Source organism: Pipistrellus hanaki, assembly GCF_964339955.1.
Source record: "Pipistrellus hanaki genome assembly, chromosome: 10".
NCBI classification, from domain to species: Eukaryota; Metazoa; Chordata; class Mammalia; order Chiroptera; family Vespertilionidae; genus Pipistrellus; species Pipistrellus hanaki.
In genome coordinates, this window is record NC_140512.1 from 42,953,434 (window position 1) to 42,978,446 (window position 25,013).

The window sequence follows — 25,013 nt, forward strand, 5'->3', positions numbered from 1 at the left end:
CCACCATTAGAAAATGTTAAAAAATTTAACTCTGTGCCTATATTGACTATATATAAAGTAATTCTCTTGAATAGGAATCAAATAAACACAAAGAAAGTATTTTATAATTACTTTATTATGAAATATTAAGTAAACAAAATAGTAAAAAATTATAAAATTCTTGTCTTGTCTGCACCTACGGCACACCAGGCAACATCTCGCGGCACACTAGTGTGCCGCGGAACAGCGGTTGAAAAACGCTGGTATATGTAAGTAAAATACAGTATGTGGTAAAAGTAGGTTTCCAGTTGTTCATATGGAAAATAGTGCAATAATTAATAAATAATATTACAAGCATACTAGTAAACTCTGTTTTGTGTACTCACTTTCCTACTTTTACCCCATCTTGTATATGTGGCAGCTTTTCAAAAATTAGATTGCAATGTTTTAAATATTTCACTAGTAGCTATAATAAATTGCAATCTACTTTAAAAAAATCTCTATATGTATAAAATATAAACACATACATTCTATATAAATATAAAATTCAAAATGAATAAAATATATGTAAAAATCCACATACCTATATCTATCTATCAATTATACAGTACCTTCACTTATCTAAAAAATGCAGTTTACTTAAATGGCTGAATAAAGAAATCTGCTGGCCTTTAATGTTCTTAGTACCTAGTACAGCATTATAATGATGATTATGGAAATATACTGGCAAAGTCTACCATCACTGTATTGTCTCCCATTCTTTTAAAAATATTTTGTTGATTTTTTACAGAGACGAAGGGAGAGGGATAGAGAGCTAGAAACATCGATGAGAGAGAAACATTGACCAGCTGCCTCTTGCACCCCCCCCCCGCCCCCTACTGGGGGTGTGCCCGCAACCAATGTACATGCCCTTGACCTGAATTGAACCTGGGACCTTTCAGTCCACAACTGATGCTCTATCCACTGAGCAAAACTGGTTCAACTTGTTTCCCATTTTTAAGATTATAAATGTAATGCAAGGATAACTTTTAATAATATCTGGTGTTTTTCTTTAAAACGGAATGACTTTTGCCCCAGTAGATTGATGAGTTTCCCGCAGTCAGAGCCCGGATCTGAGTGGGAAGCACTGCCCGCCCTTTGAAGCACTCCCTCCTTCTGATGAAAGCTGATGACTGGCCTGCTGTGATTTCAGGAGGCTCCTCCAAAATGGGGAAATCCGTTGTTTCGATTGATAATGTATTTTCTCTGGTGAACTGCAGGTTCTACAAGGGGCAGCTAAAACATAAGAGCCTAATTTGATGCGGTTACATTTGGATGAAAGCTGGAGCGAAGACAAGCAGGGGCAGAACACTGAGGCAAAGGGGTCCCTGAAGGGAAGAAGGCAGGCAGCTAGGAGCTGGGGATGGGAAGCCAACAATACCTGCCTCAGGCATGGGGTGAGTGTAACAGTAAGACATCTGTGGTTAACACTAATGCTTATACAGAAACCTGGAGTGCTTCCTTCTCATCATCCACAGACAGGGAGAGCTTTGTAACTCAACCAGCGCTGCCTCATTTCAGCAGGCAATTCACAGCACATGGGTAGAAAGTATATTTATTTTGTAGATGAGAAAAATGAGCCTCAAAGCAGCAAAGTGACTTAACTAAGACCACATGTTTATTCACAGAACTACCGTCTTACTATTTTTCCTTTTCACAGCCTATTCCTCTGAGGAGCTTACAATCGATTTAGCTTTTTGAACAAATAAATAGGTATTGAAAATATGATTAGAGATTTAAAATCAAGTAGAAATTAAGATCTAGTCTTTTTTATTTCTATTTCATTTTCTTTAGCACAACATTAAAAAATGAAAGTTAGTTTATCATGTATGATAGAAATAATTACGTTCATTTGAATACGACTAAGAAAATGTGTAAAATATTTTCAAAATATAAAATGACCTTTAATACGATCATCTGGGGAAAAAAACAGTTAAAATTATAAAACATAATATTTTATGCTTTTTATTTATATTTTTAGACTTATGTATTCTGATTTTTGTTTTATTTTCCTTATATCATAGACTGTAATTTTCATGTTCCCTGTGTCAAACAATATAGAATCTACTTAATCACTTCAACAGTTTCCCAGTATGTCCTTATATTATCATTTATTTTACCATATTCTCATTGATGGATATTAACATCTGTTCCTATTTTTCATTCAAAACTATGCTGAGATGAAAATCATACATAACTCTTAGTAAAAATGTCTAAATATCTCCTTGCAATACAATTCCAGAAATGGAACTGTGGTCAAAAGTCACATTCAAGTTTATTAGTACACCCTTCTCTGGAATGTGAGGATAGATCTTGATTTAAATTCAATGTATGATCCTTCCAATGAAAATAAAAATTCTTATCTGTCTTAATGGTGAAGAAGTTCAAATAGGCTAGTAGATGGAATTTCTCTTTTTGATATTATTGTGAAAATGTTCCTAGTGCTTTTATTCTTTAATTTAGTTAGTGAGAAAAAGGTCTTCTGAAAGTTGAATATGACTGGAAACTGAAACAGGTCAGAATATCTGTGACTTAAACTGCAGCTAGTCCAATGAAAAGACAGAACCATAACAGAGGCCCCATTGATGTAAGAACTGTTTATCCCTATAGAGATACTCTTGTCACACCGTTGAAATGAATATTTACTAGTGAAGATTTAAATGTGCAAAAACATATTTTGGAATTATCTTTTGCAATAAATAAACACTCCATGGTTCCACATCATGCCTGCAAGTGGAAGTGTGGACATGTGGATGTTACAGAAGTGCACATGTGTTTGAGATCTGTGGACATGATCATGGTGATAGAGTGCAGCAGACACACTCTGTGATTTAGGATATAATGTACATGAGGGGGTAACCCTATCCTATATTTTTTCTTGTCCAACTCCTATTGTTTCTTCCTCCAAATTTTACACACTTTGTATATTTCTTCTCCCAGGATAAGTCCACTGTGATGTTTGGTACCATGATTACTAGAATCATGAGGCTCCTGAGTTGTGATGACAGAAAAACAAACTTTTATTTAGGTTTTCATGGCCACATGCACCTCCCACTGTGCAGAGCACCTACCTACAGGCATCCTGCTTTGTTCATTCTAAGTTGAAGAAAATAGGTCAGGTGTTGTCCAAGATCAATCAGCATAGCTTGAGTATAAGACAAGGTTTTCTGGTACCTACCATACTGATTTGTCTGTAGCTTTCCCTGGGCACAGAACTATGTTTGGATGCTATTAATTTCCACTATTAAGCACATTGGGAAACTAGGAATCTGTTTTAGCCTATTTCTTGCTGATAAAAGAAAAAACCAAGTGAGTTTGTTTAGTTTACAAACATTATGAACACATAAAAAAATATGCACTACATGATACTAGGTCTTGAATGAAACTCATTAACTTACTATTAGAAACTTACTAAATTACTTCCAAGTTTTATTACAAAAAGCAAAAAAAAAAGGTTGCTTTAAAGGATAATTAGATTTTTTATTACAAAAGGAGCCAGCTTGAAGAAGAAAGAATCCCCTTTTTAAAGAAACATAGAATTAAATAGTGAAACCATGACTCTGAGTTCTTGGTACTGATATCCTTCTTAAATAGTGTATGAAGATCAGAACAAAGGGAGAAAGTGCTAGGTAGGATTCAGAGAAGTTCCAGGTTGATATTCCTGATGCGTAAAAAAGGTGCCCAGAGGGTGAAACACTAAAAAGGATGTGAGTGCTCTGTATGCACAGCCAGCTGCTCATGGTCTAGGTGCTCTGGATTTACCACAATGGGAAACAAGACTTCTATTGTTTTTAATGTTTAAGTCTTGATTGTGATATAGGAACACTTAGGAAATGTAAACATGTTGGAAGTTCAGTGCTGCCATAAAACAAAATTTACAGACACTAACATCATCAGATGTTAATCCAGTGCATCTTTTGTAAAATGCATGGTTATTATATTATATTAAATTATGAATCAATAACTCAAAATGTATATGTGTTACTTAAAACTGTTCATCAAACCTTTGGAAAATTTCATCTCTTTTTGTGTTGGCATCAGTTGTAATTTTACTTTTGGGGGCATTTAATTTCCCTGACACTATTTGTAGTTATCTCAAACACAAGTCCGATATTAAATACAAAGATTCTGGCATGAATGTTAAAAAACATAAGCTCTCCTATTTTTCACCTGTCCAACATCCCTATGGCTGCCGTGTGAAGGTCCCAGGAGACTTCTTTTCCTAAGTGCCACTGACAGGATGTTGTGCAGTGACCTGCTTCTTGACCTCCTCCTGCACCCTGATTAAGATGAGGTGACTGAAACTCTTGATCACAAGGGACTGCAGAGTCCATGTGGCTAGTGACTGAAAATATACTGCAAGACTCAAGTTAAACAGACTGTAAATGTGCTCTTCAGTCAGGTGAACTTGAAGTCTATCTAGGGAAGGGAAGAGTTAGAATAAGTAGAACTCCAGAGAGGCTCAGTCTCCTGGTGGGATGGAGAGAACAGAAGGAACATTTGGTCTTCACAAATTGCACAAATAGGTATGAGTCATCTGCTTTGGAATTTTCCAGTAAGCTCATTAAAACGAAGATTTCCTGAGCCTATTGCAGATTGTATGAATCAGAGTCTTAGGATGGTGCCCTGGAATCTGTTCTTTACAGATTCAGATGATTCTGAAATAAACTAAAATATAAGTATCAGTGGTTTAGAGAAAACAAACCCAAACCTAGATGGCCATAGAACTGATGAAGTGATTGGTGGTCTCTGAGTTAAGTGACTGGAGCCCAAACAGTTCTTCCCTTCAGGGCCCAGAAGTACCTGGAAATTAACCGTAACAATCTGCAGAGAAAACCCCGAAACACATTCCATGAGGCACAAAGGGATTGAGCTTTACAGTAAAGGCTAACTTTACAAGCAAGGAAGCGAGGTGCAGGAGAGTTATTCTGCCCAGAAATGTCTTTCACTGGGAATCCAGCCTTTCCTTTTACAACTAGGTATACACCAGCTTAAAGTATAACCGATGTGAAATGTGATGGTGACTGAATCCACTCATATCAAAGAATTTCCAAATAAGGGACTGGTGGCAGGCAGACCTTCTTTTGTGGGATACAGATGAGAAAGGAAAAGTCATGATGAAGAGAAGGGACAAAGAAAAGAATGAAAATTTAGAACAAATCCAGCTGTTTTTCTTCATGTAAAAGTCCTACAATAAGTAGTTCGGGGAGTGTCAGGCTAGGCAAGTATGGAACTCTCATTTCATTCCATAATGAGCATTTATTGAGTGGGCATTAGTCCTTAATTGGTAGAAGTCAAATAAGACTTTTTTTTTTTTAAATATTAAGAAGCAAATATCTGGTAACTTTGTAATACTGTTTTGTTGACAGGGTGTATATAGCAGGCTGTGGGAGAACAGAAAGTGGGGTTCTAAATCAGATTTGGAATGACAGGATATTCCCTGAAATAAACGAGAGTTAAGTTGAATACCAAAGAACCCATCGGAGTTCATTAACCAGAAAAGGAGGATTTGTGTTTGCATAAAACATTCTAATGTTCTCCACATGCCTGGAGAAGGGAGAGAGGTGCCAGTGAAACTATAGGGAGACAGACAGGACATAGATCATGCAGTATTTTGGGACATTAACTTGTTCAAATGTTTTATGGCAACGCTGGAGATTTATTAAAGGGTTTTAACCTGAGAACTGATGGCCTCAGATTCTCAGTTTTGAAATTTCAGTCCTGCAGATGTGTGAAGGATCAACTAAAGGCTTTCAAATCAGGGCTGGGTGGTCCCTAGAGTGATACAAAAGTGGGGAGAGCCTGAGCTGAGATGTAGGAAGGCAAGGTGCGATACAAATGATACTCCAGACACAGAATATGCTGAACTTGGAAAGTGATGAGATGCGGAGATTTCAGGCCAAAGGCTTCAGTGACCATTTAACTTTATAGGTAATACAGAAGGAAAGGCAAGTCTGGATGGAATGAAGAAAAATATATGCTTATTTTCAAAACGCTGAGTTTGTTATATGTAGGATATTGAGATGTTTATACAGATTCCCACTGTGTGCCAGTCACTGTCCTCTAGGCAGTTTAGTGGATCTAGTGGAATTTTCTGGACTAACGATAGAGGTGAAGGAAACTTCACTATTTAATGAAATTGAAGACATGGTTAGGGGAAGTAAGGGGTAGCATATAGGTGAGAAGGAAGGCCAGAGGGCAGGTTAGGAGCATTACTATTTCAGTATGGGGCCACAAGATTTTGACTAAGAAGCAATGGCTTTAATCAACCCAGATTGAAATGAAGAACTAGCAGAGTTGTAGAAAAAGAAAGAAAGAAAGAAAGAAAGAAAGAAAAAAAGAAAGAAAGAAAGAAAGCTGCTACAAGTAGAGGGATCTTATATAACATATAAATTTCCTATTTATATGACTTAACACCGATTTGCCAATATGGGTCAGCACTGGGAGCAGATTTAGTGAAGTAGGGAAGATGGGAACCATGGTGAGGGTTGGCTGACTTTGTAAGGGGATAACAAAGAAAGACAACTTCTGCAGATTGACTGTATTTATGAGAAATGTTGAGAGAGTCCTAGGCTTTACACATACGCACTCCTCATTCTTATCCTCCCCATGTCACGGTTTTGTAATTTCTTACATTCCTTACTTCCTTTCACTCACTTGACTTATGTTCATCTGCAAGCCCTAATGTTTGCTATGTGAGGCTCTTCTGAGATGAAGTTGATAAATAAAGTTGAGAGAGAGAGAGAGAGAGAGAGAGAGAGAGAGAGAGAGAGAGAGAACATGAAGTCCCTGGCAACCAGGGAATAAAGATCCATGATGACACCAATGGCTACCACTTTTGAGGACCCACACTATACCTGCTAAGGAGCATCCACTTCACATACACTTTAAATTCTTTTTAAAAAAACACACACACAAAAAAAACTAAACAAAGTACTTTGCCAGGTGAGTATTTTATTTTTCTTATACAGGAAGTGGGAAGTGAGGCTTGAAAGGTTAAGTCACCACCTTGAATCACACAGACAGTAAGTGAGAGAGTTGAACTAGAATTTCAGTATGTCTTACTCTGTCATCTACTCTCTTTTTAAAAACATCTCAGGAAGCAAGGAAAAATTGAACAGCAGGGAAGTTCAAAGAGTCAAGAATTAATGTGGTCCTACACATCTGTCTCTGCTAAAACCAGCGCAAAACTCTGAATAGTAAGAACCAAGACAGTGGCCAAGGGTCACTGGGTTTCATTTCCTGAAACCCAACTTGATATCATCTGGTCAGACAAGTCACAACTTTAAGGAAAAAATATCTAATCGATTTTTTAAATATGCCATTTTTGAAAGATAGAAGAGTTGAATATTAGCCACTGGAAGAACATGTCCATGCTTAGAAAGCTGAAGGACACGAGGCTTTCACTCTGTTCTCTTTTGCTGAAAAGTCTTAGAATGATCCCAATACCTGGCTGTGGCATCTTCTATTGCTATCATATTGACTATTTTTATTACAAAGAGAGGAAGGTTTAACCAAAAGGCTTATGATAGTTCCTTAGGTAAGAACTTGCATAGCCCTATATTATCTTTTATCATTGTTCCCCCTTGACTGCTGAATAAGAGCTGCTTGAGTTAACTGTCATGAAGCTTGTTCTGGACAACAGGAAAGAAACAAGTGTCCCTTTACAATGTCCAAGCTGAGCCCATTTGACTGATCTTTCTGGAACTACACTAGTTCCATTTGTTAATTCAGACTTTCCTAGAAGCAGAGCAGGGAAGAAGTGGGAGTGATTCTGACATGAAAAAGCTTCTACTAAGTGCTTAATGTCTTTTATGACATACAACTCTTACAGGTTGCAAAATAATTTAGACTAGTTGGGACTACAGTGTTTTAGGGTTATTTGCTAGGTGATCTACAGCATTTTGTTAAAACAAATATGTTGGAAAACAGAGAAAGTAAACTTGAGGAAATGGATACATTCACTTCATTTAAATAAATATCTTTGCTGTTTTGCCTTGTTTCTGTCCCTTAAATCCTCCTAGATTTACAATTGAGTGTTGATAATTGCTGAAAACAACAACGAATTTTACAGAATAACTGGCTCTATTTGAAGACACACATCTCAATGTGCATACTACATGGTAATAAATAGATTTTTCCATGCAGCTTCTGAAAACCATTCTCATTATTTTTAGTCACATATCATGTATATGTGTGAGTGTGGCAACATTTCATAATTTGAAGGTCCTTTATAGTTTTTAGAAGTTACAAAATAATAGAATTAATTGCTTTGAATTTAGTCATTTTGTACCAGGAAAATATTGATTTCTTTCCCAACACCTTTAATTTCTAATGGAGCTTGAAATTAACTTTGGGTTTTAATTCTATTTTATTCTGGTTTTGTACATCAGGGCCATTCATAATGTCAGGACAGTGCTGAGAGAACCATTTCTGAGCCAGAGCTCAGTGAGCTGTGCAACATTCTAGTCTCCATCCTTCATAGAGGGGAGGAAAGGATGCATGGGAAGGTATATCACATTAGTATTTTAAGAATGAGTGATCAATTCAAAAAAGTTAGCTTGTAAAAAGTCAGCCATAATCACTTGTGGTAGTTTGCATCATTGTGTGTGTGTGTGTGTGTGTGTGTGTGTGTGTGTGTGAGAGAGAGAGAGAGAGAGAGAGAGAGAGAGAGAGAGAGAGAGAGAGAGAGAGGAAGGGAGCATGAATCCACATTTAATCAGGTTCAAAATGGCCAAAAGAACAAAGGACAGAGTTCCACTAATCAAAAATGCCTTGAAAATGAGCTATTCTGATTCATAAGGTCCACCAGTTATATATTCAAGTGGTATATGCATACACAGTTATAATGATGTAAATATATCACAAATACAAACTACATATTGTAAAATAATTTAAATACAGTCTGCCTGAGATTTCCAAATGTTCTGTAATGATTTTATATTGCCTTTACAAAGTGTAGTGATTGTAATATCTTCATGCTGAAACCCCATGATCTCATACACATGCCCATAACTAAGTGAGCACCCTCTTTCTCTCCAAGATTCCCTAACTTGCTCTCACAGCAGCTGTGCTCAAGCTGATGATATCTGGGGAGGACAATGCTATGAACTATGGGGCATGGCTCCTCTACTATACCTTCCAATGGAAAATCAACTTTTCAAGGCTGTGTCTCAAAACAATCTCCATGTTCTAGGAATTTTCAAGGCTCTAAGAGTTGAAAGGGTGTTGCCAGAAGGGAGACAGTGCAGCAAAATACACATTTCACAGAAGAGACAGGGCATGAAGGGTTTGAAATTCCAACTCTGCCATGGACTTTGCACATCAGTGTTTAAATCTGTAAAGTAGAATGATATCATCTTCCTTGACTTTCAATTGTGATGATTCCATGAGATTGTGAATGTAAAATTCAATAGTTAACATGCTTCCTTCTTTGTTTACTTTGGAGTTCCTTCAACTCACAATGCATGTTCAAACTTAAAAAGTTAATCAACAGATACTGACTACTAGGTTTTGTTAAAAAAAAATATGGGGATAGTTGTCTACACAATTTACATTCAGGGGGGAAAACTGAACAAAACATTTTGGGGAGAGAAAATAGAGAAAACATGCTGATAATAATTGCTGTGGAAAGAAGACAAAATGAGCAATCACTTTAAGCTGGAGTGATTAGAGGAAATTTCACAAAACAGCACAAAATAGAAAGAGACCCTATAGAGTATAACATTCAAATGTGGTAAAAATGAGGAGGAGAGCATTTTGGAATCTATTTGGGGGGATGATGTAAGCAAAAGTGGGGAGGTAGGAAAGCATGAGGAGACATGTGGAACTACATATAAGAATGGACGTGAGCATGCGCAGTGCAGTGAACAGTGCCCTGCAAAATCTTATATGCACTTAAAACTCAGAATGGGATTATATTTGGAAATACCCTATGTACACGTAATTAGCTAAGATGATTCATTCTGGAGTAGTATGGGACCTACATCCAATGACTAGTGTCTGTATATGAGAAATGAGAGGGAGGTTCAGATACACAGATACAGAGACACACAGGGAAGAAGGCCCTGTGAAGACAGAGGTAGAGGTTGGAGGTTAAGACTATAGCAGCCAAGGAACAACAAAGACTGCTGGCAACCTCCAGAGGCAAAAAGATGCAATGGGGAATTCTACTCTAGAGACTTCAGAGGGAGCATGACCCTGCCTCCAGGACTTTGAGATAATACATTCCTGTTGTTTTAAAAGCCCCCAGTTGGTGGTCATTGGTTAAGGCAACCTAGGAAACTGATACATATAACATCCCATCTCTTGAAGTCATTTATCAAGAAAAGCACAAAAAATACCTCTCCTTCAACTATTTACTGACACTCTTCTGGTTGGAAGTAAATTAGAGTCTTTTCCTCTTGGTTCACCAGAAGATTTCAGTGGCAATCAGTTCTGTTCAAATGGAAGCCTCCTTCTTGTGTTATTTTCGATAGAGCATAATTTGGCATAGAGAAATTATTATGGGCCAATTATCAGGGACAACTATAATAATAAAAGAGTAATATGCTAATTAGACTGGGGGTCCTTCCTGACAAAAACGGGACTGAGGGTACCCAGCCCTGGTCTTGGGCGCCTGGGGCCAGCTGGAGGAAGCAAGCTTGGGTCCCAGGTGCCAGAGGCAAGCGGTACCACAAACTAAGGGAAGGAAGGCCCATGCTTGCATGAAATTCGTGCATTGGGCCTCTTGTTATCATATAAAAGGAAATCTATTCTGTTACATAGAAGGAAGAGGGATATTATTATAAAATGCTGTATCCCATAGAGAAATCCTCCATTATGTGGGAAGAGGACTTTGTATGTTCAGAGCCTGATAAACATGTCTGTATGGCTGTTTCCAACATGATATGTGTGGATGGGTCCACATCCATGCATGTAGGTACTATTCTAGTTCAGTTACATAAATTTATTTAATATTTACCAGGCACTGAGCAATGATCCAGGCACTTTTGTCCAGAGATGAAAAAGAAACAGTCAGTGTCTAAAGAACCACAGTTACCTTAAGTGTAAGGTGATTGGTGATGACCTAGATCAGTGGTTTTCAACCTTTCTAATGCTGCAACCCTTTAATACAGTTCCTTATTGTGGTGACCCCCAACCATAAAATTATTTTTGTTGCTACTTCCTAACTGTAATTTTGCTATTGTTATGAATCATAATGTAAATATCTGTGTTTTCCAATGGTCTTAGGTGATCCTGCTAGTGGTTCCCAACCTTTGGGTTGCCACCCACAGGTTGAGAACCGCTGCTGTAGAGCCTAAGACCATTGGAAAACACAGATATAGATTGTTCTGTTTTAAATATGCAGAAACCCTCTACCATCCACAGGTCATTCTGTAGAAAGCAAGGAAGTCAGAAAGTCTAGTATAGTTAGCTTTTCAATTCAAAGCTAGTCCTTCTCTTCCCAGCCACTCACCAAGTTCCCTTGCATCTTCTCTCCACACACTACCCTTCACCAATGTCTTCCCCCTTTGAGAGCATGTAATCACAAACCGGGGGAGATAATTGGCATAAAATTCAGATACCAATATCTTAATATGCTATTACATTAATAACTATTTTAAAATATCTACTAAACTGTGCCTCCTCAAACTTCATATATTTATTCTTATTTTTTAAAGCCTATGGACAGAAAGCCCATCTCCCCAATCATCAAAGTTCTTACTTGTTGTACTTTTGAAAAACAAAAAAGTTCCCTGAGATGCAAAATGACTCTACTCAGAGTCCTCATTTAAAAGCACAGTGGGAACACAGTTTCCTTAAACTAATCAATAGAGGCACTGTTGGAATCTAAATGATCCCAGCATGAAAATTACAGTTTGTGCAGATTAAATGTGTTTTTGTGATTGCCACATGTGAAATTGATGTTAATCAAGTGTCAAAGTGAAGCCATACCTGGGCGAAGAACCACATCTGATAGAATTTAGAGCTCCTTATTCATTTATCGCATCTTAAGATAGGTAAGTACATGGGGAGCATGGGGTATGACAAGTAGGAAAGAGAATTTCCATTTTAAGTGAAAACTAGAATACTAATTCAATGTCTCTTAGGATTTTTAATACAGTAAATAAATTACTTTGTCTTTAAACAAATATGTTTCTACTGTGTAGTCTTTCAACATTGAATATATATAGAGTGTAGGGAAATGTTTTCTCTTAATAAACTTCTCTGATTACTAACAGCAATTCAAATGTTTCTCAATAAATTTGTTTTCCATACTATTTCTGACCAAGAAAACTGTATCTGATTCTGTATCATTGTTTTTATTTCTAAAATGTGCGATAACCCCCCAAAGTAGTTTTGGGTGTAGAAATAAAGCTAAGTGAGAATGACCTCTATCCAGTGGAGCTGTGGCAAAGTCACTGAGGCAAAGAAAAAGCTGAAACACCGGGCCAATGCCACATTGTACCTCATATTAGTGGAAGGTATGCTCTGAGCAGTGGATGCAGTGTCCACAAGAAAAGAAGGAGGATTCTTTCTGTATTCACCATACTTTGACCATCACTGATTCACTGACTCTGCTTTTTCTCCCAGTCCCTGCCTCACTTCTACACCCAGTAGCTCTGGTCTCCCCAGTAGGTGCCATCATCACACAGTAGATGCTCACACTACTCACTAGGAAGCAAGTAAAACTGCCTCCAGTTCCCACCTGCCTTCCATAAAGGCATCCAAGGTTCAGATCCAAGGCTTCTCTCTCAGAATTGCAAAGGGACAAGACTGTCTCCATTCCTGAACACCTCTCTCCTGTGGAAGTCCAGGACACTCTTATTCTCTCATAAGTCAGCTTGATTTAAATAATTATATAAGGGCAAGGGAAAAAAAGAGTCCTTTTGGACAGCGAATTAACAAAGCTTGTTCCATTCACCAAGCTTCAGGTAGTTTGGGAACTTTCAGAATGGTCAACCTGGCCACACAAAATGCATGCTTTATTATTTCAGAAAGTCTAGATCAATGTCTCTGAAACCATTAATGAGGCTTAATATACTCACATTTTCTGAGAAAAATATGCTTCACATTGGATACTTGAATGTTCTCTAAGAGGGGAAACTCACTGACAGATAGCCATATGGTAGAAAACACACATAGGGTTTACTAGAGTCTGAATTCTTTGTTGGATGGATGTAAGAAAATAATTTCTCTGTCCAAGGCCAAACACTTAGAGGTGTTTCTTTTATCCAATCTAATCAGATAGCTTCACTTGGCCTTATCCATCATAGCGGAAGTTGATCAGAGACTTGGCAAGTAAGACATGTTTAATTGATGTCTCAGTAGACTTAGATAATGGCAAAGAGTATTATTGGGACGTTTTGATGCCTGCTAATGAGTAATGACAGCGATTTTGCTTGTGCCAGTATCATCTGGCATTTGGTGCTGGCATCTGTGATGGCAAGAAAGGTCTTTCAAGAGCAGAGGAGTCATATTTTGTTGGTAGGAACCATCATAGCACTTTGGGGACAAAATTATATGATGAGACCAAGGAACTGAAAGCCATTCAATATCTTTCTCATTTCACTTGAAAGTAAGACCATATTTTTTTAGTCAAATCCCTATACATTTATAGAACTTCACTTATACTTGACTAAGTTAAAAGATTTTCAAATAAAACATTTAACTAAAATTTAAAGTGGTCAGCTGTCAGGACACCCAAAAAAGTGAACCAGCAAATTTTTCTTGGAAACTGTTGCACTTGTGTGTAAAATGCTTGCTTTTGGTTGCAATCACTATCTAGACCAAATGCAACAGTCTAAGCGGATTTTTGCTATTGGAGTTTGGCTTCTGCTGGCCCACCTCCCACATCTTTTTCTGTTATTCTCATTCTGAATTATCCACAAACAAGACTCTTAGCCTTTTGGTTTTTTCTTGAAACCTTTCCCAACCATCTTGGTTCATATTGTTCTCTTTCTAGTTAAACATACTGGTCTTTATAACAGTTTGGCACATAAACCTCAATTGCTTTCTGCTAATATATGTTAGTGTGTCCTGACTTTCCTGCTTCCTTTTTTAACTGCCTTGTCTACATTATAAGGAAGAGGGACTCTTATCTGTATTTCTGTATCCACACAGCATGCTGCATACAAAGCAGTCAAATATATATACTATTATTGAATGAGCTGTAACCATCTTTGGATTGGAGATAACCCTATATACCATGCTTGTAAAGTTAAAGAATTGAAATAGCCATAGTAACCAATGTCAATATAAAAGCAAAAAAAAAAAAGATTTGGTAAATATAAGGATCAAAGGAGAAACACACTATTTTTAACTTGAATTCTTTCTGGTTTTTTTTTTTTTTTAAATATACAAATGTCTCTAAAGTTTCCTTCTGCATCTTCTAAGTAAACAGGACTCTTCTCATATTGCCTTTCCCCTAACTGAACTTAGCAACGGTTCAGAAATTAGTGTTTTCTATTCTTTCTCTTTGCTCTGAACCTTGGATAAGACGGTCCCTGGGATTTGAGCTACAGGGGAGTTTAATGAATAATGTCAGTTCCCTTAAGACCTAGCCTCTGAGAAGTTCGCAGGAGCATAGCTCCTCTCTCAGGCAGGTTGATTGTTAATATGCATTTGCAAACCAACCTTTTGCAAAGGTCCTTATTCAAAGAGAAAGCTATATTTTTGAAACTATTGAAAGAGTCTTTGTAAAACTGAAATTAAATCCTTTCTATGAGTAATCTTAGCTATCTGTCCAAAGCAAGGCATGAAAGAAGGGATTAATTTGAACACTGGGCTGCCTTGGAAATGGAAAGGTCTTTGACTGTGCTTCTCTAAATGACCTGCACTATTTTAATCCATTGTAATTTATTTGCTTGTGGCTGGTAGATAGAAAGGCTTCTGATTCCCCTCCCAGGTAGTACATTCTCATTCCTTTCCATCTTATTCTATCAATGGGTGTCAGGTAAACATGTCAGTAAAAGACCCTCTTTTTTTTTTTTTTTTTTTTTTTTTTGTAAATAAATGCGATTTCAGAAAGTGACACTTCTTGTCCTTTCCCTCTTTCCCTGAATGTCTCAGCTCTTGTAAGAAAGTGAACTTCCCATCTGGAGGATATATATACCAAGCAAGGCTTATTATTATTTGAATTATACCTATTCTATTAAAAGTTGCACTCTCTACCCAATCCCCTGCCTATGCTGTATCCTCCTCTCTCTGATATCTCCCTGTCCAACTGATCAGAAGAAAATCCCAAAAATAAACCAATACTCTGACAACAGAATCCAAAAAGATAAAAGAATTGCTTTGAATTACAAAGAATTTGTGACAATACTTTAAGGTTTTTCCACGTAATTACATTTATAAATATTTTTGTGAGCATGAAAAGTTTCAACTCAGACTGTAAAAGGTAAGCATGTGTTACAATTTACCCTCAGTCCACAATCCCAATGAAGCAGAGATATGAAGAGGAGTTATGATTGTAAGAATTGTTAATGAAATTATATAGTTCTTTGAAACACTACATTCTAGTATTCCTGTCCTCTTCCTTTCTCTACCCTACATTTCAGCTCTTATCCCACATGCAGAATGGAGTCAGATGTCAATATATTACTGTCAAAAACATAAATAAGTGATATAAACTCAGTGCCTCATAGCCACTCTTGAATGATAAGAACACACTGAGCATGTGAAGTAGGTCATGGAGTATGAATAGAATGGAAGGATGAAAAGGAGGTAAATATAAAATACTTTGGTAATTGTTCACTTTATAACAAAGAAGTATGATCTGGGTACCTAATGCCATGTCTAGATTAGAAAGAGCAGATTCATTCTAAGCAACTAAATCATCTGGCATAGCCATTATTTTTATGAAAAAAATCATCTTATCTTTTCTCTGAGTATTGGCTTAACTATTGAGGAGCCCTCAGATCTTTTCTGTAAGCCTTACCCAGTGCTTAGTATCTTTATGCTACTTACAACAGGCAAAAATTTATTTGTCTGCCTGTTATTATTAAAGACTTAGTGATGCCCTGCTAGTATGGTCAATGGCCAGAGCATCAGCCTGCACACTGATCAGCCTGAAAGGTCACAGGTTTGATTTGTAGCCTACACCTCAGTTACAGTTTTGCTCCCTGCCCCCAGTTGGGGCACTTATGGGAGGCAGCCAGTCAATGTGTCTCCCTCACATTGATGTCCCTCCCTCCCTCCCTTCCTCTCCCTCTTCCTTTCACCCTCTTTCCCTCCTTCCTTCCCTTCTATACTCTCTGAAAAGCAATGGAAAAATATTCTCAGGTGAGGATCAACAACATCAACAAAAAGACTTAGTGGTACAATAAAAGTTACAAAAAGATATAGGATGTTTTCAAATTTACAAAGCATTTTATGAGAAAACTAGAGGCCTGATACATGAAAATTTGTGCACTTGGTGAGTGGGGGGTCCTTCAGCCAGGACTGCAAGTCCAGGAGCCCTCAGGGGATGTCTGATGCCCAATATATATATATATATATATATATATATATATATATATATATATATATATATAAATAAAATGTATAATATATAATATATAATATATAATATATAATATATAATATATAATATATAATATATAATATATAATATAATATATAATATATAATATATAATATATGATTGATATATGATATATGATATATGATATGTGATATGTGATATGTGATATATGATATATGATGATATATAATGATATATGATATATGATATATGATATATGATATATATGTATATATGAAATGTTTTAAAATAGCTCATACAGAATCTGCTAGCACAGTAGCAACTATACTTTATTATCTAAGATGACATTTTTTAGTGCAATCTACTTTGCCACTGTTATTATAAATTTCCATAAATTACTTTAATGAATGGTGTCTTAACATGGCACTGTGTTTTCCCCAAAGATTATTTGAAATGTGTAGGCTTATTTGCCCATATTCTGAATCCCTCTATATGATGTCTTACAATGTTATAGCTTTTGGGATTGCCCTTGCTGGTCTTATTATCACTACCCTTTCTGCCTTCCACTAATCGATCTTTGATTCTCTACCCTCCTTTTCTGTTTTCTTTTTTCTCCTTTAGCTTCACTCTCTTTTCATAGCTTCACTATCATAAAAATTTTATATAAATGGTATTGATATTTTTTAAATATTGATGCTCTATATTTACTTCCCTTCATTCTGAGCACATACTACATACGGGGGGAGGAGAGTGCTCTGGGGACAAAGTGGGGATAAAGTGCTCTGGGGATACCGAAAGTAGCCCTGTCCCTCTCAGATATGAAAGTCCAGTGAGGATGAAGTCACATTATTAAATAATCACAACAATAAATGCAAAATCACAGCCAGCACCAAGAGAAAGAAATATGTTTTAGAATAAGAGGATTTGACATAATCACAGGGTTATGGAAAGCTTTCCTAAGGAGGTGACTACAGAGCTGAGGGATGAGGAGGAATACGCCAGATAAAGCAGAGAGAAAGAATGTGCACAATCCTGTGGTGATGGCAGTGGCGGAGACAGGGAACAGTGAGAGGGTGTAGCACATGTATGGAAATCTGAAAGGAAGCCAGTGGAAAAAAATAGGAGAAAAGTATGATTGAAGACCAGGTTAAAGACATAGCCATACAAGTAAGTCTTTAGTAGCCAGTTGAATTTATAGCTTACAGATTGAGTCCAATTCCATGAGGACATGATTCTATTCAATGACCACATTTTAGAGAGGGAAGGGGTGGATAGCAATGCTTCAATTCCAAGTTATCTTCATTGATGCCTAAGTCTGTGGTAGTTCCAAATGGGTAGAGGCACCACTCTTCCCAGGGCTAATAAATCTAGAAGATGATGCCGTAGGTTGGTATGGCTACAAACAAGTAGGATTCATTTCTTTTAAAAATTATTAATATGTCCTGAAACACATGTGGAATTACTTATGAGTATAATGGATTATACACATCATGGTGTGAGCTACTGAGATCCACTCACTTTTCCTGTGTGCGTTGATAAGATGCTGTGTAATTTATGGTTTGCAAATTTATAGACCCAGAGTAATAGCTCCAGAATGCAGAATATTTTCCTTTCATGTTTCAATTTTCCTCTGACATTGACTAGTAAAAACTTTAGTTTTGCATTTGTGGACAATCCCAGCACCTGCTCCTTTTTAGTACTTCAAAATTCAGAAATCACATAATTGAAAATGAAAAGAGATCTGTGTAGGCCTATTAAGTTAATATCCTCTTACTACCTCTGGAAAGAGCCATGCCTCTATATCTGGGCAAGGTGAGAATCTCTATTTTAATAAAAACATATCTGGACAAATATTTTCTCTCAGAATGAAGACCTGAAATTCAATAATTCTTATAAAGTTCTATTCCTAAATATTGCTAATATCTATCAAATATCCTATTGCACTTATAAAAATAGCCAAAAGTTTTTATACTATTGAAGACATTCTGGAGATTTTTAGGGCAATTCCACATAAGGGATTAATATTATAGGTAAGGGTGAATAAGGTCAAAGATAGATCCCAGCAGCATGATAAAAATATCTGCCAAGACCTGAGAGGAGACATAGTGTTTAAAAATTTAATTTATGTAAATTAGAGCCATAAATATGAAGTGTAAGAAATGCATGTGAAAAAAAAGAGAAGATAATTAGATCCCAAAGAGCACTTAAAGTACTGGAAAGTAAGCTTTGAGACCAATTGAAAAGTGTTTGTGCACACTGAAGGAAAAAGACTAGCTGCAAACATGGTTTTTATCACAAGAAAGCATGTTTTGAAGGGCTGGCATGGATTAGGGGTTGAGCATCAATCTATGAACCAGGAGTTCATGGTTCTATCCCCAGTCAGGGCATATGCCTGGGTTGGGCTAGATCTCTAGTGTAGGGCATGCAGAAGGCAGCCAATCAACGATTCTCTCTTTCCCTCTCCCTTCCTCTCTGAAGTCAACAAAAATAAACTAAAAAAGAAAGACATGTTCTTTAACATTTGGGAGAATGTAGTAAAGGCAAGTCAACATAACAAAACAAATAAACTTCCAACATGATCATTCTATCCTTTCTGTCATGATTTCATGTTCTGATATGCTGCTGGTTAGTTCTTAGACATTCACTGAGAACTTTCCTGTGAGCTGACCATCTCCAGGCAACTGCGATTCCCCTGTGGGATATCCTTACCCGAAGGATGACTTTGACTGGGGTTTGTAAATGAAAATCCTCTGAACCCTATAGGGATTGTGTTTGGAAATAAATTGTCCATGTATAAACAGGCAAATAAACAAAAGGAGAGAAGTCTAGGACATATACAGATCACTTTTAATTCTCTTCAATTCCTCTTGGGGAAAAACAAAACCAAAATACTATGGGAACCAATCATTCACTTCAAGCCCAAATCTGCCATGGAAATGAGAGCAAACCATGATTAGCAGCATGAAATTAAATGACAAAAAGTGCAATGTGGGCGATTATTGATAGAGAAGTTCAGAGCAAAGGGATGATTATTCTGAAAGGAATGAAATGGCATACATATGTTGAGACTAACATATGCTAAACTCACCTCTGTGTCTTCTATAAGGCATCCCATTTAATCTCACAGTGGCTTTATGAGAGTGCTGTTACTATACCCGTTTGACCCGGGAGATAACTGAAGCTCAAAGAGATTACTCATAACTCCAGGTTACAAGTAAGTAAGTGGCACAGCCAAGTTCAAGGTCAGGCAGTGTGACCTATCATAAAAGGGCTTCTAGGTTCCACCTTGGACTACAGCCTCTAGTATGGATGATCACAGGTACTACACTAATAACTATATCATCCTGCCCAAGCTTGGACCATGTGAAAAATGTGCTGAAATAGTAACCTAATTATAATGTTGGAAATTCTATTGAATATTGAGTTATAACAAAATTTAGACTTGACTTAGCTGTTCTTTATCTCATTAACAGGTACTATAAAACTAACATAACTCCTTTTCAAAAGGGATGCTTAGTCCTCTGCAGAAAATGAGGTGAAATATTTAATAACATTAAAAAAGTTCAAAACCACAGAAGACAGAATAAGTGACTGGAAGTCTTAGCTCACTGCCTTTTAGAACTGTAAAAGACCCCAGAAGCATTCGGTCAAGAGAGGAATAAAAGACATCCAAGAAAAGTCAAGACTTACAAGGGCACACAGAATGGTCATCTCACAGCTAGCATGAAGCTGCTGTTTTTTCACTTCAATGCTCTTGCTATGAATGTAGTCGCCTACTAAGAAAAAATGTACAATGTCTCAGTTTTTTCTCTAAATAACATAATATATATATATATATATATATACATATATATATATGTGTGTGTGTGTGTGTGTGTATATATATATATATATATATATATATATATATATATATATATATATATATAAATTGTTATTTACTGGGCCAGACATTTTGTGCCAAACTGAATGACATAAATTACATATATTTTTACATTGTTATTTACTGGTCCAGACATTCCCAACTTTTTTTTCTTTTTTCTTTTTTTTTTTTTAAATATATTTTTATTGATTTTGTACAGAGAGGAAAGGAGAGAGATAGAGAGTTAGAAACATCGATGAGAGAGAGTCATCGATCAGCTGCCTCTTGCACACCCCCTACTGGGGATGTGCCCGCAACCAAGGTACATGCCCTTGACCGGAATCGAACCCGGGACCCTTCAGTCCCCAAGCCAACGCTCTATCCATTGGGCCAAACCGGTCCCGGCCATTCCCAACTTTTAACTAATCAATGGGAATAAGGCAGAGATAGTACTGGTCTTTCAGCTTAATAGGAAGCACTTACCCTTCAATAAGCTACCAGGTATATATTACTTTTCTCACAACAAAATAATGGACGGTCAACTCTATATTGAATTATGCATTATGGTCTTTGAAGTTGTATCTAGCACACAATGGATTTTCAAGATTTTGGCCTCATTTAAAAAAGACAATGAGGGATCAGGGTCAAATTGTTAAAATGCACAATTCTACTGTTCTAGATATAAAAATGGAACAAAGAAGAGTAGGAATGAGCAGCAGGATGGAGATAATTTTCCTTTTTTATATTTACAGCTTGCACTAGAGCCAAACCTAAGCACACATAGGATGTTTCTAATACTTATAATTTTCCTATTTCTTAAAACTCAACTATTAAACCAGTAGCATATTTTAACCCTTTAAATTTAAAAAATTAAAAATACTATTCTTTGCTATTTAGCAGCTGAAAATATAATTTCTTTTCAATTCAATATCAAAAGTGTTCACTAAAATAGGAAACCCTTAAAACCACCACCATTTTTTTTTCTATTTTACTTTAGTGTTTCCATATTCAGAAACAAAGTTCCTTAGAGTTAAAGGTGGTATTTAAAGACAACACTATATAAATTAAACTGGTGTAGTGAAATACAGTGGTGCCTCACACAACGAACTTAATTCGTTCCAGGAGCAAGCTTGTTATGTGAAAAGTTCGTTATGTGAAACGCGTTTTCCCATAACAATACATGTTAAAAAAAATAATTCGTTCTGTAGCATAAAATATGCTAAGATGACATAAAAAAAATATGCTAAGATGACATATTTTTATTTAGATACATCTAAAAACATAATTTTTTTTAAAAAAAACACACATTTTTTTAATTTTAAGACAGACTAAGTAGAGTCTACCGAATCTTGCACATCTTCATCCATTTTCTGCTTTTTGGCCGATGGTTTCATGAAAAACCTGTCCAAAGTTCGCTGTGCGAGGCGTTCATTATGCGAGGCACCACTGTACTTCAATTTTATTAAAGTTATCTAATTCAAACTTATATAATGAGTATTATATTCTGAAATTGAACATTTGGTGTGACTGGAAATTTTAGTTATTACTCTTTTATTGTAACTAATTTCAATATCAGTTTTGTTCTTTGTACTTTCTCAATACCTATATATAACAATATTTTTCAGATGATGAATTACTAAGGGTCTGTTTTTTATTATTTTGTATATCTTCCTATTATTGTTAATTTCTTAGTTCTTTTTGTCTCTTGTTTTTAAATATCTCTCTAAACAAATTAATAAGTGCAATAAAATAAATTACAAATGTTTTCCTTAGTTGAAGTCTCCCAATATATTCTGAACACACTTTCTGGCTGAATGTGACTATAAATAATGATAGAAAAGGCACAGAGAACTATATTGTATTTTTACTGTCCCCAGAACTCCACCCTGATCATATTTCACTTGTCTTTGCTTTTTAAAAGAGAAGAGAAAGCAGTCCGTGTAAGAGGGTTTGAATATGAAATTTTTAGTCTTTCAGAATATTATGATGACTGAGGAGACTGAATCTTTTTTCCTTCCTGCCTCCTGACACACACACACACACACACACACACACACACACACGACTTTCTTTCAATTATATGTTTTATGGCAAATCTGTTTTCCAAAGTGCTCTGTAAATAGCATGCATTTTTGGAAAGTTAATATTACAATTATAGAGTTAATATTCCTTTAAAAATGTTCTTTGAATTATAAAACATTGAGTTTACTTACCTTTTCAGGGTGAAGCTATTATACAAAACAAGGCCCTTCTGTGATTTACTAGTCACCCTTGCATGTTACATTTTATTTTTAATTAGAGGCCCGGTGCACAAATTCATGCATGGGTGCGATCTGGTCAACATGCCCAATGGGGGCCAATTGGGGGTGGGCCAATTGGGAGGAGCAGCCACAGGCCTTTGGATGGCTGGTCCCACTCCCAATCAGGCTGTAGGGGTGCTGATCAGGGACTAGGTTAGCCGGGGAGAGGGGTTGCAAGCAGTTGGCTGGCTGGCCTGGCCCCTGATTGCCCCCCCTCTCCAATTGGGAGCAGGGCCAGCCAGGGGGAGGGGTCATTGGAAGTTGGGGGAGCCAATCAATCAGGGCTCCATTTGGGCCCGTTGGCCACCACAGTGTGTTTCACATCAACCTGTCATTCTGATCGCTCTGCTCATTCCATCCTTCAGGTCCTTTGGCTTTTATTTAAAAATTCTCTTTTTGTTTTTATTTTAGATATACCACTTCAATGGGCTTCATCCCATTTTCTAACTTTTCTTTTTGTACTCTAAATAAATGTAGCCAAATAGTTGTGACAGAACATGAGACAACCATTTCCAAGAAACTAAATGTTCAAATTACACTCTGTCTGCCTCTCTGATGAATTGATAAATGAGGATCCAGTCAGAGACATCACACTACCATAATTTTCCAATTTACCCAGATTGACATGGCTTGGGCACATTGAGTCAAATCCAAGATCAGCATTCCAATTTTAACTACATGTTTACATATCATTAGAAATGTCCCTCTTTTTTTGAGTTGTTAGGCATGAAAAATATATTTTGACAACTAGAATACTGTTCTGGAGAAACAACAACAAATCTGGGTTTTTCCGAATGGCGTGATTTAGCTTGTGGACTAATTCAGGTTGCTGAGTTTTAAAGCACAGCTAAAGATCTGGGAATCTCATGTAGTACAAGTTCAAAGTGAGATGAATTGGCACTCACAGTTGTGGCAGGTGGCCCCACTGTATCCGGTCTCATCACAAGTGCATTTGAAGCTGTCCCATGTTTGTGAGCACTTCCCACCATGCTCACAGTGATTGGGCACACATCTGTCAGAGAAAGAGACAAACAGAAATAAACCAACCAAAAATGGGATTTATGAATGGCCAGATTCCAGGCTGTCTGGGCAATATATCATTACAATGCCTGTTTGCCTTACCAAGACAATTAATCCTTGTTAGTTTGAGCAGATTAATATGATTTGTGATGGAAGGTGCCAAGCGCACAAAAGATGATGTATTACAGGCCTGGTGTTTCCCACTTTTGAGTAAACAGGAGAAATTAACAAACAGTTGAGAGATTCATTTGCATATCACAATTTCATTTTAGTTTTATTTTGCACAAAAACAAAGACACTAGCTAAATTTCCTCCTGGTGAGAGATGAATGATTAGCCATCTTGGTTCCTGCCCTATTCTTTGTAAAGGCCGATACCAAGTCAGAAAGGGGTAACACTGAGTTTTCCATAGCAATTTGAGGTGAAATAATGCATGGCAAGGGCAATGAAAACATACCAGCCTGACAAGAAAATATATGCCTCGCTGGCTAATAGAAGTCACCTACTTAAAAAGGCAGCAAGCATAACATAGAGAGTAAGGAGAACGTAAGTTTGTATTCAAATCTTTTTCTATTTATTAGGTGGGCAATCATGACTATATAATTTAACCTTTCTAAATCACAATTTTCTCATTTGAAAAATGGAGTAATTGTACTTATAAAGTTTTAGAAATAATGTTCATAAACTACATAATTACTAAGAAGGATAACAGAGGGCCAATAAATAAATGGGAGCTATACCTGGACAATAGCTTTCAAGGCACAATGCATAGCTTGTCTGTATCTTAGCAATAGTGAATGAAATTGAAATTTGTTTAGGAATACTTCTACTTCAATAGCACAACTCTTTCCTTTGCCCTTATCTTTTTCATCAATTCCTCTCTCCAACTTCTCCACAAACTGATTCTTTATGATCCAGGTTAACATGCTCACAAATAACAAAGGTATTAGTTGTTATGTGTTAGCATTCATAGGACATTTCTGAATTTGAACAGAAAACTCTTTAAAATAGAAAAGCACACATAAGGAATTGTTTGATATTGAAACGGACTCAGAACTGTTGGACATTGAAATTGAGACTCAAACATTTTTTGTTATTATATGTTTATTTCTAGTCTGCAGAGGCAATATTTTTTAAAGGAAAGAAATGGGGGGGAAATAGATACAGAGGCAAGGAAGCATTGAACAGACTATCAAACTACAGTGGGAAGGCAGGGGAAGTTAGGCAGGGCTGTAAGAGATCAACCGAAGGACTTGTACGCATGCATATAAGCATAACCAATGGGTACAAGACATGGGGAGGGCAGGTGAGGGCATGTACTGAGGGTAGGGGAGGCCATGGGGAAG

General features: G+C 36.7%; 1 protein-coding gene across 1 annotated transcript in view; it reads right to left on the reverse strand.

Annotated features, from left to right (window-relative positions):
* The window catches only part of CNTNAP2 (contactin associated protein 2), a 1,655,791-nt gene that overhangs the window by 620,617 nt on the left and 1,010,161 nt on the right, over positions 1–25,013 (reverse strand). Inside the window, exon 11 of the mRNA XM_084896487.1 lies at positions 23,554–23,660. Coding sequence (XP_084752613.1) covers positions 23,554–23,660 — 107 coding nt within the window. The remainder of the gene's footprint in view (positions 1–23,553; positions 23,661–25,013) is intronic.